The 17453-nt window shown below is 51.3% G+C and overlaps 1 protein-coding gene across 3 annotated transcripts; it reads right to left on the bottom strand.

The window, feature by feature from the left end:
* Positions 1–617: 617 nt before the first annotated feature.
* Positions 618–16823, bottom strand: PAQR8 (progestin and adipoQ receptor family member 8). 3 transcript variants are annotated; one of them, XM_030490413.2, is made up of 2 exons: positions 16777–16823; positions 618–7608 (listed from the first exon to the last, which is right to left on the bottom strand). In XM_030490413.2, exon 2 carries the CDS (start codon positions 7552–7554, stop codon positions 6496–6498), a length of 1059 nt encoding a protein of 352 aa, XP_030346273.1. In that variant the 5' UTR covers positions 7555–7608; positions 16777–16823; the 3' UTR covers positions 618–6495. The 3 variants fall into 3 exon arrangements, with proteins under 3 accessions (XP_030346273.1, XP_030346272.1, XP_030346274.1); XM_030490412.1 differs by having other exon boundaries at positions 16649–16806; XM_030490414.1 differs by lacking the exon at positions 16777–16823 and adding an exon at positions 16442–16458.
* Positions 16824–17453: the final 630 nt, after the last annotated feature.

The raw sequence follows: 17453 nt of genomic DNA, 5'->3' as shown, positions 1-17453 counted from the left end.
CTCAGAGAAGGAAACTTGCCCCCGTGGGCCACAGCTCATCTAGGAGAGTGATGGCAACTTCTTAACTCCGTGTGGCAGAGTGCCCCTGTGCACAGCTTGCAATGGCACAGGAGTGCTGCTATCCCACTCTTTGCATGAGAGGGGAAGTAAGGCCGGGGGATTTATTCAGGGTCACGAATTAGGATCTTAGGCTCCGAGTGTGAGCAGGCACAGGATCAGGCGGCTGTGGTCCAAGTACATTCTTCCTGAGTGTTTTAAGGGAGATGGGAATGAAGAAAGGAAGATTAAGAAAAGCCACAGCAGTAGCTGGTAGTTTCTTAAGAATAGTGACCGTAAAGCAGGAGAGAGGAATATTGGGGAATAAGGTGTTGAAGTGCAACTCAGGAAGTCTGGATTCAGCTGCATCGTTGGCATCAACTTCTGTACAGGCAAGTCCGACTTGCCAAGGTTAAGACAAGTCTCTTTAGCCTCTGTCTGTCTACATCCCTACTGTCTACTCGCGAAAGGGAAAAGGAAGTCTTTATCCGGCTGTGCTTTCGTGGCAATGGAGGCCTCTCCGCGGCTACAGATGAAGATATCTCGCCCTCTGGTGGGTAAAAACACAGCAGTACAGAAGCCTTGGTCTGGATGTTTTATTAAGATGTAATAATGAAAAATATCAGTGTGGTGGTAATAGAAGTTAAAAAAGTGGGTTTTTTTAGAGCACTGAAATTCACACCGAGGGTATATCCTGGAGGGAGTGGTATGTACCTGGTCACACATGATCCTCCTGGTAAAGAGGGTTTAAATTAGTGATGACAGGGGAGAGAGCGTTACCGGCAGCCCTGTCATGGAGTGATGGACAAGGCTGATGAGCAGAGGACCCAGCGTGATGTGACAGAAAGGGATCACAAAGTCAACAAAACAGGGCTTGAGAGGTGGGTCTGTGCGAACCTCATGAAGTTCAACAAGGCCAAGTGCAAGGTCCTGCACCTGGGTCAGGGGCAATCCCAAGCACAAACACAGGCTGGGCAGAGAATGGATTGAGAGCAGCCCTGAGGAGAAGGGCTTGGGCTTTTGGTTGATGAGAAACTCAACATGAACCATCAGTGTGCACCTGAGTCCAGAAACCAACCGTGTCCTGGGCTGCATCACCAGCAGCGTGACCAGCAGGTCGACGGAGGAGATTCTACCCCTCTACTCCACTCCGGTGGATGATCTTTAAGGTCCTTTTCAACCCAGACTATTCTATGATTCTGTGAAGGCTTGGAGGAAATCTTACCAATGTACCTAAATACCTGAAGGGACAGTGCAAAGATAAGGGAGCCAGGCTCTTTTCAGTGGTGCCCAGTGCCAGGACCAGAGGCCATGGGCACACACTGAAACACAGGAAGTTCCTCTGAACATCAGGAAACACTTTTTTATTGTGAGGGTGACCAAGCATTTGGCACAAGTTGCCCAAAGAGGTGATGGATTCTCCATCCTTGGGGATCTTCAACAGCCATCTGGGCAACCGGCTCTGGGTGTCATTGCTTGAGCAGGGGGGGATGGACCAGATGACCTCCAGAGATCTCTTCCAAACTCAACCATGCTGTGATTCTGCACAGCTACCAGCAAGAACAGAAGCTCTAGCCTTATTTCACGTAGGCTGACGTCTAACTGGTTGATATCCTTCTGTCCATCAGTGGTTGTCTCTTTGGCTTAATTTTAAGCATGCGCTGAAATGTTTTGCTTGAACGTGAATTCACAGCTTGGCCACTAAAGCTGCCAGGCCACCAAATCACTAGCTACTCACATCTGACAGAAAATAAGGAAAACCACGTACTTTTGTGGATGATGAACTTAAATCCCTCAAATCAGGGCCAGGGCAGCCATTCTGTACCTCCCTTGTGAAAAGAGAATGAGATCACATAGTTACTATGAAACCTGGAAAGTGCTTTGAGATGCACAGATAAAACCACACCCTATTGTTCATTATTAATTATTATCCACTCTAATATATCCACTCTCTAATTACTATCCACTTTTCTTCCTAATGACTCATGACCTTTTGTAGTTGTGCGTTTGGGAATTTCACACCACACCAATCGTTTTGCTTTTACAGATGGTTCTTTTTTTTTTTCCCCACTAAGATTTTTAAATAACGATCAGTACAGTACAAAGCTTAAAATATTGTCAGTGTTTTACACAGTACAAAGTCAGCAGATGGGAGTTAGGAAGGGGATGGTTAATACATAACACTCGTACCCTTCCCTGTTTCCCAGGGAAAAAATACAAACTCTTTTGTACTTCTCTTTAGTAACAGTGTTTAAAAATAATGTCAGTAAAAGATGTAAATTGCAAGGCACATGAGGAACCTGTCCTTGCCTTCTTACACAAACTGTTAGGCATAAATACAAGGTTAAGGCACGTCTCTCCATCCTCCCCTTCTGCTCTGGAGGGCACCAAGCAAATCCTGCCAGTGGATATTGGCTGCTAAGAGCAACCACAGACTAGCAGACAGCAAAGAGGCTGCCTCTGCACCTCAGGTTCCTTCAGGATGAATCCCAAAAAGGAATAGCTTAAGGCACATTGGGACGAATTTTCAGGAGTTGTCCTCTACAGATCCAGGTTGCACGGTCTGCAAAAATACTGTCTCAGGACCAGAGGTTTCTTGGGGAGACGATTAGGACCTCGGTCCCTTCAGGATCTTGATGTGTTCAACTTTTGGTGGTCAGCTCGTCACCAAACCCCGCCACTGGTACACGCCTCCCAGCCATGCCTCCTTAGAGGAATGCCAGGATGGAAGGAGGCGTGCTCCAAGCAGTGAGCTCCAGGAGAAGGCCCCAAGAAGCTGCGCTGAGCATGTATCACAGCAGCACTTCTACTCTTTCCCGACCCAGCCCTGGTATCCCCTAGATCAATGGCAGGGTTTTCAGGAGGGCATCAGCAGCCACTTTTCAGTCCTGGCCCAGTTGAGGTGCAGCAGACTGCATGGCATGTGGAGTCTGCTCAGGTAGGCAGCCCGGTGCCTTAGGCACAAAGATGAAGTCCAGGGATTTGGGAAAGAAATAAGGTGGTCAGAGGAAGAGGAGGAGGATGGAGACAGGGATGAAGGAAGCTCCAGTGTTGGTGAGCCCCTTGTGACACAAGGGTGCATCCTCACAGCAGCAATCATCTGTATGGCGTTTCCCTGCTCAATCAACCCATCATAGTAACCAGGAGGTCAGCTCCAGGTCTGAGCGCAGGGCCACACAGGGACATGAGTGGCTTCACCTGAGGGGTAACATGAGAATATGTAAAAACACCACCACTGTCACACAGTTGCTCCAGAAGAAGTTTCACTTCTGCTGGACCAGGGAGGAGAAGGCATATGACCAGAAACACCTCAGAAGAGCCATGTGGGCACCTCCTCTCCGTGACCCTGAACTAGGCAGCATTACTGTTTTCACCCTGCTTTCACAAGACTAGGACATACCACCTATTTTCAAACCCTCAGAGAACGAAATGCCTGCGTGATCCCTTTTCTTTATCCCCTGTATAACTCTAGGTAGCAGCAGAGCAGGTTTGCTATTAGCAGCAATTCCTCTCAGTTTTAGCCCAGAAAGGAACTCTGAACCCCTGTGGTTTACTACCCTTCCTGCACAGGAGCCCATAGATACCATCCAGCCAGGTCCACACTCAGTGGCTTATTCTGCTTTACCGACCATAAAAGCAATGCAAATCAGGCTGTGAGAAAAAGCACTGCTCCCACTCAAGCCTTTCCCCAAACTGGGAGGAGACCCACAACCAAAGCCATGGAGACCATGGAGGGAGCAGTCCACCAGTGCAGCTAAGCTAGTTGAGCAAGCAGCTGCTGTGCAAGGAGGAGCTGCTGCTGGCCTCCACTCCGGCCCTTCCCTGTAGGCAGCAGTGTCGTCCAAGTTTGCTGGCTGAAAGTTAAAACCAGCACAAAATTACTGGCATTTTTTCGGTAGGATTGGTTTTCCACTGGTCCATTTCCCGGCATCAGCTTGCTTTGTGTTGAGATGAGCTGCTGTGCATGGGAAGGGCTATGGTGAGGTGTAAGTGGGGACCATCCCCACTTGCCACTCCCCTGAGGCAAATTTGTTGTTAGCAAAATACAACAAAGGAAATGAAGTCATTAATTTCTAATCTGGATTGGATGTAAACCCAGAGGCCTAGAGCGATGGGAAAGGGTGGACTAGATGACCTCCTCAAGGCTTTCCTATGATTTCTTCTCCTGCACTCAAAACTTACTTCCCTTCCCCTTTGTAATTTATTTGTCAACAGGGCCATGAATTTCAAATTTGTTCACAAAACACAAGACACAGCAAAGCACCTATTAAGAAAGCTGTTTCCAGAGACGCTGTTGTCTGGCCCACCTTGTTCCTCCAGCAGCATAGCACTGTTTCCTTCAGGCTAATCTTGACCCAGCTAGGAGGCTTTGCAGGTATAAAAGCCAAAGGCAAAGCCTTTCTGGGTAATAAATCATGCGCACACACACACACACACACACATCTCAATAGTTGAAAAAACCAGATCAAGTGCAGAAATCAGTGCTCGTCACAACAAATCGTATCCCCAACCCTACACTGCCTGCTCAGAACCAGCAATCACAATTCATTTGCCTGCCCTTGGGATTCAGTGAGACAAATATGTGGCTGGAATAGATCCCATAGATTCCTTAGATGTAGGAAAGATTTGTACCTGTTGGGAATTTGCCAGATGTCAAGGCATTTGAGCCTGCAGCTCTTGCATAGTGTGAGGAGCCATGCCAGGGCCTACTACAGAAAGCAAGCAGTGGGTCAACAGCAGGTGTCTGGGCTGCAGGGGACCGTATCTCTGCATTGGCTCTAAGCACCCTGTCCTGCAAGTGCTACCAACTTCAGTGCAACAGTGTGGCTCCATATCTGATATTCTCCCCAGACAAGCATAGAAGGGACTCCTCTAGTGGAGGACACAGTAAATTAACCCATGCTGCACCTTGGACAGGAGTGACCCATGGAAATTAAGTGTCCCTGACTACTATCTTTGCTACTCCACGCAGGAATCACTAAGTCTCAAGGACAAACCCCTCCCAAAGTTCTATAGAACCCTAATGTTGATACCCTTTCCTGCCTTTGGCTGTTCTATCTTCACCTAGTGCTGATAAAAACGTGCCAGATTCACAACCCCATTGGTCAGAGAAAAGCAACCCTGCAGCTTCAATGTCAGTTTTTCCACAAGGTGCACCAAGGACTGCTTGGTGTCCTGAAAGCACCATTAGGAGGGGAATAAAGACTACTTCACTTTCATACCCTTTTGGCCATGACCGCAGTAGGGCTGTTGGAGGCCCAGGGGCCAGATCCTTTCCTGTAATGGACACCTCACACCCAAGTTACTCTACAGTGCATGGACATGGAACTCAGTCACACTCCCTAGACAGATGATACAGGCTATGCAGGAATGCATGAACCTGTCACACAAGCAGCCAAAATGGTGTACCCAGCATCAAAAGCAAGTCCTCTCCTGGGGCCCCTGAACATTGATGGCTCAACCTCTGCCACTGCTACTGAGGAAGGCTCAAAACCATCTCCAACCCAACCCAGGACCAGCTCCTCCAAGGCACCTAAGCATTTAAAATGGAAGTGAGGAGCCTTTGAAGACCTGTCTTGTAGGCTACCAAACAGTCATCAGCATTGGCACCACCTTAGGTCAAATTCAAACTGCTGAGAAAGACCCCATCTCCTGTTAGTGATCCTTGGGATTGCCTGACTCCTTGGTTTGGATTAGCAGCTCTGCCGAAGATGGTGCAGTCGTACAGAAAGAAAAGATGGAGCTGACCTAACATCTACACCAGTCACTGGCAGACATAGTGCTCGAGTTCCAGTTCATTCTAGAGGACTCCAGGTCAGGCCTAAGTCTCCAAACATGCTTTGCCCAAGCCACCTCAGCAACCTGGTGTTGAGATACTTGACAAGGGGACCGTAGAGAGAACCTGGCTTAGCCCAGGTGGAGCAGGAAAAGGATTATACCAGCCACTGTGCCACACATGCCCTTGCAACCAAACCCTAGAAATGTAGACTCCTTCTGAAACCTTGCTACTGCCCTTGATAGTAACAGGTCCCCAACAGATAGCAGAGATGGCAAAACCCAGAGAGGTCATCACATCCAGCTGTGGTCCTCATGGTGCATTCTCTGCTGTGTTGTGAGCCCTGGCAGACCCTTCTACAGTCTCACAGCCTTCAGGCTACCCTCCCTGGTACTCAGCAACATATCACCCACAGGTTTACCAGAACGAACAAGAAACCTCTGCCTATTTCAGCATCCTTGGTTAAGTGTTCTGGCTTAAAACCCATCCATGTCCCCCTGAATGGCAAAAGGCAGTCCCTGCTGTGAAAACGCATATAGCATGAAGTCTCCAGCCCTCCACCCAAGTCCAAGGTCCTGGTTAGTCACAGTGTGTTAGGCAAATAAGACAGTTATGTCCCTAATATGTTATGCCCCTTGATTTTCACCCCCCTGGTGATGTCATGCCCATCATGTTCATGACTCTCAGGAGTCCTTTTTAGCCAGGATGGCCTTGATCCTGCATCGCAGGATGTAAGCTGTGATGGCACTACAAGCCACCAGGCCAAAAAAAGAAATGCAGGAGAGATAAACAGAGAAAGGCCCGTGTCTCTTCAGGAAAATCTCCTGCCTGTTCTTGTAATCCAAAAGAATGGCCTCAAGCTGTGATAGGGTGCAGACTGCCAGGAAGGTGTGGAAGATCTGGTGAGCATGGCCAACGATATCGCAGGAGCCAGGGAAGTACTTCTCAGGGACCGGGCAGGAGAAGAAATAAGCACTGATAAGGAAAAACAGTATCTGGTACGTGTGGTACCAAGCAGCATCTTCCTCACAGCCCCGCAGGTGACATACAACCACCCGGTGAGCAACAGGACTGATATCCAAGATGAACGCCAGCCCGGCTGGGATCACCTGGCACATCTTCCTCATGATGGGGTAAGGCCGTCGGTACCGGTACTTCGCATAGCAGCAGCCGGCACAAGACAGCCAGCCACAGAAAGCAGCTGCTGGCAGGAAGAAAAGCCAGAACTTGTCATACCAGGCTTGGTCAGAGCTGTAGTAGAAATGAGCCAAGGCACTACCATACTGGTAGATGCTGACTCCAACATAGTCCATGAAGTAGAAGGTGTAGTGGTACAGCTCCGATTTGGACTGCAGTAGGTGGGCCAAGAGGCTGCAGGTCAGGTAAGTGACAGAGGAGAGGACAAAGATGAGCAAAGGCAAGGACCACGCATCCACGGGCAACTGCTCAGCCTCCACAAACGTCTTGAATCTCAGCAGCACAGCCAGCGCTGCCAGGAGGTGAGTCCACACGTTGACCACCTCGTTGTGCTTCTGGAAGAGGCTAAGGAAGTAGTACCGCCAGTCCTGGCCGGTGGGACGGTACCCGGTGTGGATGTACGGCTCACGAAAGAGCTGCGGCACCTCGCACTCTTTGACTGTGCAAGGCATCTTGGGGAAGCCATCCTCCAGCAGCCTGGGGAGACGGCTGAGGTGCTGCCCGCTGAGGGACAGCGTGCTGATCCGCTCCAGGATGGCTGTCATCTCGCGGCGTGCTGCGGCTTTGAGCCCGGATCTGGGGAACGTTGTCTTCGTGCCCTGCAGGGAGGGGAGAAAGAAGAAATGTTAACAGAGATGGACTGGGGAGAAGAGCGTGCTGCCCCTCCTGGGTGGGATGAGCCACGGTGCCATCAAGATGCTGCTCCTGCTCTAAGGGAAAGGGGTTTTTCTAAACTCGCAGACCTAAACTCAGAGTGGAGAAGGATGGCACAGGCCTGTCCCTGCAGTGCCCTTCTTCCTTGGGCACTCAGCTTGGAGCATCTTCAGAAGTAGCCAGGTGCTGCCAGTAAGGGGGTACAAGAAGCAGTTAGATGTCAAGAAAGCACCTGATGATTTGCAGAAGGGATTTTTCACCCCTTTCCCCGAACAAATTAATCAAGGACATAACTGGGGTGTAATTATTTGTCTATGGAATAACCTGGTTTTCTGCACCTGACTGAAGAGGGTCCCAACTAAATCATGGAGGTGGCAAATAAGCTCGGCTTCCCTGCCACACGGCTTGCACATGGGGCTGCTACAGTGAGTTCGGCAGAGGGAGAAGGGGAGAAGTCCACAGTCCCAAACCTGCAGCCCTCATCCCCTACAGGTGTAAGAAGTGGCTGGAATAGGAGGTGCTGGAGAAACAAGAGGCTCCCTATCACAGCTGGCTGCAGTTTGGGTATAGCATCGAAGCCTTGGGAGCACCCATGGGGCCATGCTGAGGGGCTGTGATGAGATGTGCCTGGATGCTCAGAGCAGCCAAACCCCAGTGCTGGGCACTCCTCTGCTCTGCTCCTTGGCAACCTCCGGAGTTGCTAAGCTTTGACTGAAAGGTTCAGACTCAGGGCACAGCAGGATCCTGATGTCTGGAGACTACCTCACAGCACTGAATTAACTCCCAATACCCTCCATTTCCCTTCCACCCTAGACAGTTCTCTTCCCTGCTGGTGCTTATGCCACACAAAACAGAGAACTTATCACACAGATGTCCATGCTTGAACCAAAATTGATGCTGATGGAGCTCCACCAGACTCTGTAGGGCTGTGGTTACTCCGGTGCATCCAACACATACATGTTTGCATGAATGGGGCCTGACTCCTAAGCTTATATGCACCCAACCAGAGCTGCAGTGGATGGAGATGGCCAAAAATAAGTAAATGAAAGTATTTTGCCTAAGTGTGAGAAACACTGTATTTTTCTTCTGTTGCATCAGGTACCAGATGCTGCCAGAGGTGCGACAGAGGAATAGTTTGCATGGGCACATGATGGGAGACCCAAGCTAGGCTGGCGAGACAGCAAAAAGGGCAAAGTCAGAGCAGACGCTGAACCAGGTTGCAAGTCCCACTTCCTCTCGCAACCCAAAGCCTCTGATGACAGACAAAATATTTTCACATTGCTTCCATATTCTAGCAGACACGAATTCTCATAATCAAGTTACATTTTCCAGCCAATTTTCTCTCTCCCTGCGCTTTCCAGGGTTTCTCCCTCAGCATCTCTCAGGGCTGGTTTTGGTTTGGTTTTTTTTCCTTGTTTGCCAGCTGCTGAGTTTGATGGAGCTGCCTTAGCTAGAGAAAGCAAAACGGGCACTGCAAATAGTATTTCAGTTTGACACATGGGTAAAACTGAAGACAGCATCCTTGCTGGGGAAGGTTGGTGTTGTGCCCCATCCCTGGCAGTGTTCAAGGCCAGGGCTTTGAGCAACCCGGTCCAGTGGAAAGTGTCCCTGCCCATGGCAGGGGATTGGAACTAGGTGAGCTTTAAGGTCCCTTCCAACCCGAACCATTCTGTGATTCTATGATTCTAAGATCTACCAGAAACTGGCTGGAGGCTGAGCACGTTGGGGTGGGAAGGAGAGGGAGATTTTATGGACATCTATCTGTACTAAGACAGTGTTTGATTTCCTAGTCAAGATGTGCACACAAGAGCTCCCTTCCCATGCTGACTGCATCTCCTTCACTGCATCAAGACATCTACATTCTCCAGCTGACGATCTGCAGGCCTTACACACAGGTTTTGCCCTATGCAGAAGTGTGAGTACAGACTCTGAAGTGCTTTCTGTGTCTAAGCTCCTCTGCCCTGTCTGTTAACCTGCCATCATGTGTTTCACACCTCTCCCAGCATTTGCTCTGATATAAGCCAAAGAAAAGGGATTGGACCCCCATTCACTATCTCCCAGCTTCTTGTTAACTAAGCATGGTTCAAGGATTTGGGCCCACTGAAGGGGGCTCAGTGCTGAATCTTTGTCCCAGTTCATCCCAGCGGATGCATGCCAATGTGAGGGGCACATAGGCCCCTTCCACCACCCATGACCTGCCTGCTCTGCATGCTGACAAGGATACAAGAGAGGTAGGCAGCTTGTACCAGGCACGGGCTGGCTCCAGCTTGTATGGTGTGCGCTAGCGCCAGGATTTTGCCACGATCTCTCATCCCAAGAGCTCAGTGTATACAGGGAGCATCGCCCCTGAGCAGGGCTAGGGAGAGGTCTCTCTGACAGCAGCAGGCAGGAGAGATTCTCCCAGGCTGGCTTTCATAGCTGGCAAATGCCAGTTTTTAACAGACCGAGGGAGAGTCAGAGATATTCCAAACAATAGTCCAAAATCACAAGAAACACATCTGACACTCGGATAAACAGCACTGAATCACGAACCTGGTAGAGTGCTTATTTCAAACCAGACTGGTGACAATAACGAGTGAGAACAAGTTGGCAATTTCCAGCGATCATGTGATGGACAAAGCTACGAGCAATTAACGTTAGAAAAGAGAACGAAAGAAAGGGAAAAAAACCCCCAACCCAGAAACCCAAGGTCAGCACTGGCTGTTTCACTTTCACAGAGCCCCTATTCTTTTCCCTTCACAGGGGCGTAGGAGCGGCTGAAAGCCACATTCATCGGCAGGGCGTCTCGTTGAGATTCTGTCCTCACCCCCCATCTCCGGGGGATTCAGTTATTTTGGCTGCTCCCAATTAACAGCAACCAAGTATCGTTTGTTCGGGGAGGGAGCTGCGAGGCAAGGAGGAGGGAGTGGATGATGGCCAGGCTGGATCATTACAGTCACAATACGAACCGTGGCACAGGAGGAGAACGATCCTGTTCCAATTTTTCCTCTCCCTTTTGAAGAGAGTAATTGGAAACCCGAGCTTTTTCCCAGCTCTTTTGCTTTTTGGTCACAGTCTGATGGAGGGGGTTGAATGAGAATATTTCCTACAGAGGACGGCTGATTTTCCCACCGGGCTGGCCTCAGCATTAACTGTCTGGGACTGAAGCTGTACCAATGTGATGTATTTGCTTGCAGACTAGTCTTCAGGCATCAGTGTTTGACACAGGCTTCCAGAAAGGCAATAATTCCTGGTAAACAAAGCTGAGAGGACTGTGGAATTCAGCTGTGGGGAAGTCTTTAATAAATGCATTGCATTTACCACAGAAAAAAAAAACCAGTGGTTGTGGACAGGATGAAAATAACAGTAGTGATGGTGCAGCAGTGGGCAAGAGAGTGGGTTTGAGAGCTGCAGGTGATTAATTCCTGGGAGTTGAGCAAAAGTCCCTGGAGGGATTCCAGGTCATTTTGAAGCCTGGTGTTTTATTCTGACCCCTTCCTACATGGGGCCAACTTTGGTGTTGCAGGATGATAGAGGGCAGTTCAGCTCGCATCTCCTGGGCTGGGAGAGGCTGCACCGAGGCTGCACCGAGGCTGCACCAAGGCTGCACCCAGCTCAGATGCAGTGATGCAGTAAGCCCCATCCCAAAGCCTGCTGCCAGCAGGCTGGTCCTCCCTGAGCTCAAACGTCCCCTTCTATAACTAAACCACTGCAGGAAGGCTCAGGGAAAACTTTGAGAGACCAGCTTGGGAGCACAGTGCCAGCTCCTCCACCCATTCTGCCTGGTGTTTTGAAAAGGCTCCACCAGAGATGGGAAACTAAGAGACCATGGACCAGCTCAAGAAGCAATTCCTGTGTAGTCTTCATACTACCTGCTTCCTTCTCCCGCCACGGGTTTAGATGCTACCCTTCCTCCTAACTGCAACAGATGCACACAGCGCTCAGATCCCCTCTGCAGGGTGTTACTGGGATTTACATGGGTGTCACAGAGGTCAGAAGCTGGAAGAGGTGGCATTCGATGGTCTGTGCCAGGGACAAGCCCTGCCCAAGCAGGCAGCAGGGTATGAAGGACTGACTTAGCTACACTCCAGCATTGAAGAAGTGGAAATCCCCACAACTAGAGAGGGGTCAGGTGCTCGGGACTTATGTAAATTGGGCTTACACCTCCCCGTCTATTAAATGTGGATACCAATCCTCATCTGCCTCATAAGAACTGGATATTGTGCTCTTAACACACCGCTGTAATGCACCAGGCAGTGCTGGGACTGCTGAACAGTGCCTTGCACAGAGTGTTTTATTTCCCTTGACACACTTAAATACCCAGTTATATCTACATCAGCCCAAGGGGTGCATTACAAGCACTTGTCCAGCAGGGACCTGCACAGGTGACAATGCTCTGGAAGGTAAAAGGTGATGTGATTTACTGAGGACATTGAAGGGCAGGCCTGAAAACAGCCTCATCTGTTAAGAAAAAGGGCCAAAGTAACTTTGGAAAATTTCAAATAATAGAAAATGGCTCAAACTCTACCTTTCTGTATACACATAGACACATGCACAGCGCGTAGCCGAAGCAGGGTTTGTCCAAGCATGTATTAATCAGGAAACGGACGTCTCGTGATGCTGGGAGATGAGCCATTGAAGCTGGCAGGAGATGGCAGGATCCCCCACGGAAGCCATGGCAGTGTCATCTCCCCTGCGATTTCTGGCCTGGAAGCAAGCCAGGCCAGCAGCCAGCTCAGCCGTGCTGAGCAGCAAGTGCCTCTTGACATGGGCTCGGCGTTGCCTGCGCGTTGGGACTGGTCCAGGGGATGAGAGCAGCGGAGCCGGCACAATGAACGCTGTGCTCCAAGGGGACAGAGCAAAACAAAGCTGCTGACAAGCACTGTGTCCCTGCAGCAAAGCTGAGGGGGTCCACGGCATCCCAAGAAGGAGGAGGAGCCCCTGAGGTCCTGTGGTGTTTGTGGGAGGAAAGAAGCGTAGTGGAAAGCCAAAGTTAGGAAACCAAAGGCTTGATGAGGCTGCTGGCTTTATTGAGAGAGCCTAAACCTCGAGCCAGGCATCACATGCAGGGGTCTGATTTTCACAGTGCTGAGCCCTCAGTTCTGAGATCAGTCAGCCTGGCTTGGTCACTCCCAAGGGTGTTCCTCTACCCTTGAAATGGGTGGCCACATGCAAACTGCCTGCTAGGAACAACTCCTGGACTGTGCAAACTCCCTATCCATGCTGGGGAACAGTGCGGGTCACCACAGCACATTGCTGATATCCTGCCATAAACACAGCTGCAGTTTCTTTATGCCTAACCAGTGTTAAAGTTTGGTGATGCTACTGGTGACATAGCCAATACACTCAATGGGTGAAAAAAGAAATGCATCTGCAGCACCAGGCAGATGCAAAAATGTTAATACTTGTTATTTCTATCCATAGACCCTGGCTGAGAATTACCTCCTCTGGCAAATCCATCCCTCCCATATCAAAACTTGCTCAAGATCGGGGTAATACTTCGCAGCTTTTCTCCCTGATCTCACTAAACCTTTGCTGTCTGCATGTCCCAGATAGGCTCACCACTTTCTTTTCCCACACACAACTAACACAGCCCCCAGTGCTTTGGGGCTTGATTTCAGGTGCGTGTGAGATCCCTGGCTGGAGCACCCACATTTACAGGCCTTGAGTACACGTAACTGAACAAGCCCAGGAGACAGTCCCACACCGGTCCCTGCCTGCTGTATTCAGTCATGCAGGGACCACCGACAAAGTGGGATGACTGCCTCATTTCAGATGCCAAAGCTGGATTTGTGCCAGAGAAGTGCCTGGGTTTTTTTTTTCTTCCTTCCCTCCCTCCACCATTGACTGAAAAAGGAGCCTGGATAGGACATAGGGGAATGGCTTTGAAATAAAAAAGGGTAGATTGAGATGAGCTCTTAGGCAGAAGTTCTTCCCTGTGAGGGTGGTGAGGCCCTGGCACAGGTTGCCCAGAGAAGCTGTGGCTGCCCCATCCCTGGCAGTGTTCAAGGCCAAGTTGGACGGGGCTTGGAGCAACCTGCTCTAGTGGAAGGTGTCCCTGCCCTTGGCAGGGGTTGGAAGTGGATGAGCTTTAAGGTCCCTTCCAACACAAGCCACTCTGTGATTCTGTGATTTGTTGCAGCTGCATCCCACTTCACCTCCTAAATTTCCTCTTGCAAGGTCTCTGGGATATGTTATCCTTCCCTTCCATGCTGAATAGCTGCGCGCACACCCTGCAAGCACAGCATTTCTGCAGTCAATTTGCCTACATAAGATGTCACTGCCATGAGCCTTTCCTGAAGCCACAGGACCAGCACCAGCTGATGGGACAAATATTCTTTCAGTGCAGATCTGCTAGAGACAGGAATCCTGAGAGCACAGGGAGAGCTCAACAAGCCAGCAAATCCCTCCCTGCTCAGATCTATCTGCAGATGGGACATCCCAGGACCCATCTGCTGGAGGCAAAGCAACCAAACCAAACTGGCTGTGTGCCGTTTGGGGGCCCCTTTGTTGCCAGAAGATCTCCCAGAGGCTAGAGGCTGAGGCCGCTCTTAGCTTTGCTGTCGTCCACAAAAGCCTCTTGTACAAAAACATTGTCTTAAGGTTGTGGATTTTAGAGCTTCGGTCATTAGAAAAAAATGTATATAAATCATGCACACCACTGCTGGCGCTGCAGGCAGAGAGCAAGCTCCCTGGGAGAGACCACAGCTCCCTGCCAACCCCCTGGAGCTGACAGCTACAAGTCTTTGTCCCCATCCTGGATCTCCTCCTATTTAACCCCATAGCCTCTCCCAGCGAGCTTCTAGGTTTGCAATGGCAGCATGCTGCCCTTCCAGCAGGCTATGAAGCCCCAAAGGGCCAGCAGGGACCGGAGGGCAGAGTCCCCCCCAAAAGAAGGGATGCAGGCTAAGCTGCATCCACATGCTTACATCCCTACTTGATTTGCTAGGGGGTAAAATAAAAGCAACTGGAAGCAAGCTTCCACGTCCTACTGCCTGTGCCTGAAGGATGGAGGATATACATACATACAGCTGCAGGCCAAATGCTCAGATGCCAGGAGCCTTCCTGGGAATTTATTCCTCTGGAAGAATTTCTTCAGCGTAAATGGATGCTGCGATTAAAGGGCCACTGAACTGACCCCAGAAGCAGGGTTGTCATGTACACTGGCAGCTAAAAATTAAGATGGTGCATGACTCAAGACATGCAAGTAGCTGCAAGTGCACGCACATGACCCAATGATGTCCTCAGCCTCTGCCGTACTGCTGGCACGTCACTCGCACCGGCCATCCCTCCCTGCATCCGGAGGGATGCAAGCCTCGGCCAGAGGCTTCAGTGTAAATAAACCAAAGCGATGATGCCCTGAAAACAGAGAATCCTGCAGCGCGCGGGGCTGTTAACCCACACCTTTGCAGGCTGAGTGGGAGGAAATGTATAACGGCTTGTGGTTTGGCCCAATGAGCCCACGGGTTTCTAGGAATTGTTTGCATGTATCACACCTCCCCTGCTCCCCAACGTGAAGGCACAGGAGCACGGTCTGCCAGTATAATTCATTGCTGCGCGTCCCCTCCCTGCCACAGCAGAGAGCAAAAACAGACTTCAGACCTGCTGGATTTCACTCCAGCAGAGCACTGCATACGTGCTCCATCCTTCTTCATGCCCTTTTCATGGCTTCACCCTTTTTCAATGATCAGGGCAGCATCACAGCCCCCTTCATTCAAACCCCCTGTGAATCCCCTGTGGCTGGCAATCCCCCAACTAACCATACCTAAAGCATACTAGGGCATTTCCCAGCTCTGACGCGATGATCCCACAGCATCTGGCAACACACATCTCAGAGAATCACAGAATGGTTGGGTTGGCAGGGACCTTAAAGCTCATCTAGTTCCAACCCCTGCCACGGGCAGGGGCACCTTCCACTAGAGCAGGTTGCTCCAAGCCCCTGTGTCCAACCTGGCCTTGAACACTGCCAGGGATGGGGCAGCCACAGCTTCTCTGGGCAACCTGTGCCAGGGCCTCACCACCCTCACAGGGAACAACTTCTGCCTAAGATCTCATCTCAGTCTATGGCTCAGTAAAAAGCCCTGTGCTCTGGCCAAAGCAGACGGAGATGAACCACTGGAGCTCCACAGTTATCAAATAAGGACTGGGTACAGGACCATCGCTCCTGCATACGCAGTGCCAGCAGATCCATGGCACTTCCCAGCTCAGCACAGCTACTGGAAAGCTCTGTAACCAATGCTGCTCATGTCGGACATGAGTCAGTTTGACACTGAACTAATGACCATTTACCCAAACTTATATATATATACACATATAGTTGTCATTGAAAGCCAGAACAGTTCAAGACTGTTGACATTTTTTTTCCACCCAAAACAAGTACGATGCTCATGGTGCTTCCAGCCCAGAAAAAATCCAGATAGGATAAAGAGGGAACATGACCAACGACCCCCAAAATGTCTTGGAGAAGGTAAGCAGGAACAGCCCTTCACTGACCCTTTTGAGACATGAGCTGGGGCATGTCAAGCGGAACGGGCAGGTAGCAGCTCCAAAGCAAACAGCAGGAGCTAGTTCTTCACCCAGCTCATGGCTAAACTATGTGTCTCCTTGCCACGGCCTCCACAACATCCCAGGGGTCAAAGTCACGCAAGGAAAATCCACTCACGGCCATGAAAAACAAACAGCCACTGCCCACCTCTCTCCTTTGGGAAGACCTGGAGATGCAGGTCACGGCGGCCTGCAGGGAACTGACGGCAATAGGCAGTTTGTCCCCAAACACTCCTCCCCTCCGGATGCTCTTACCCGACTCCGGCCCCACGGACCCCGGTTGTGTGCGGGCTGTGTGCGCAGGGAGATCGCGCATCCCCCCCGCACCTCAAAGTCTACGCGTGGTCCGCCCCCCGCCCTGGGGGTGTTCCCCATGCACCGGCCCCTGCGTGACCCGCTCCCCGCAGGAAAGGATGCTCCCGCCGCGGCGGGGATGCGGTGCGGTACCCGCGCGGAGCTCACCGGGGGATCGAAAGAGCCGCGCCGGGTCCCGCAGGGGCGCTCGGCGGGGTGTCCCCGGGGAGAGGAGCTGCCGGCGGGGGGGGGGGCGGCGGCTGTGCCCGCACTCGCACACTCACTCACGCACTCACCGCCGCGCTCTCCCGCCGCCGACAACAACTCCAGCGGCCGCCGCCTCCGGCAGCGCCGCCGCCACCGGCCAACCCAGCGCATGCGCGACCCGCGCCGGGGTGGCCCCGCAGGCCGAGACGAGACGGGCTGAGCCGAGCCCCCAGCGAGCTCCAGCCGAGCCGAGCCCCCAGCCGAGTCCCCAGCCAAGCCACAGCCGAGCACAGCCGAGCCCCCAGCCCAAGCAGCCCGACCAGGATAACCCGAGGCTCAAACTACCAGGAGCGCCCACGCCCGGTCACCCCCGGTGTTGGCTGCGGAGCTGCAGAGCTGGAGGGGGCAACTCCTGGGGAGACACCGGGAGAGGGATGTAAAGTCATTGCAGGGTGGTTGGTGTGGGAAAGGACCCCCGGAGGTGGCCTGGGACAACCCCCCTGCTCAAGCAGGGCCACCCAGGAGTGGTTGCCCAGGACCGTGTCTGAATGGGGTTTGGAGATGTCCAAGGATGGAGGTCACATTGGTGGGGATTCATGAATGGAGATTTCTCTCAGTGATGGAGATTCTACCTTCAAAGTAGGAAAGACAGGACCATAGGCACAAACTGAAACACAGCAGATTCCTCTGGCCATCAGGAAACACTTTTTTACTGTGGGGGTGACCAAGCATAGACACAAGTTGCTCAAAGAGGTGATAGAGTCTC

This window comes from Strigops habroptila, chromosome 6 (assembly GCF_004027225.2).
Source record: "Strigops habroptila isolate Jane chromosome 6, bStrHab1.2.pri, whole genome shotgun sequence".
Lineage (NCBI taxonomy): Eukaryota > Metazoa > Chordata > Aves > Psittaciformes > Psittacidae > Strigops > Strigops habroptila.
Note: the sequence above shows the minus strand (reverse complement) of the source record. Positions and strands in the feature narration are given on the sequence as shown.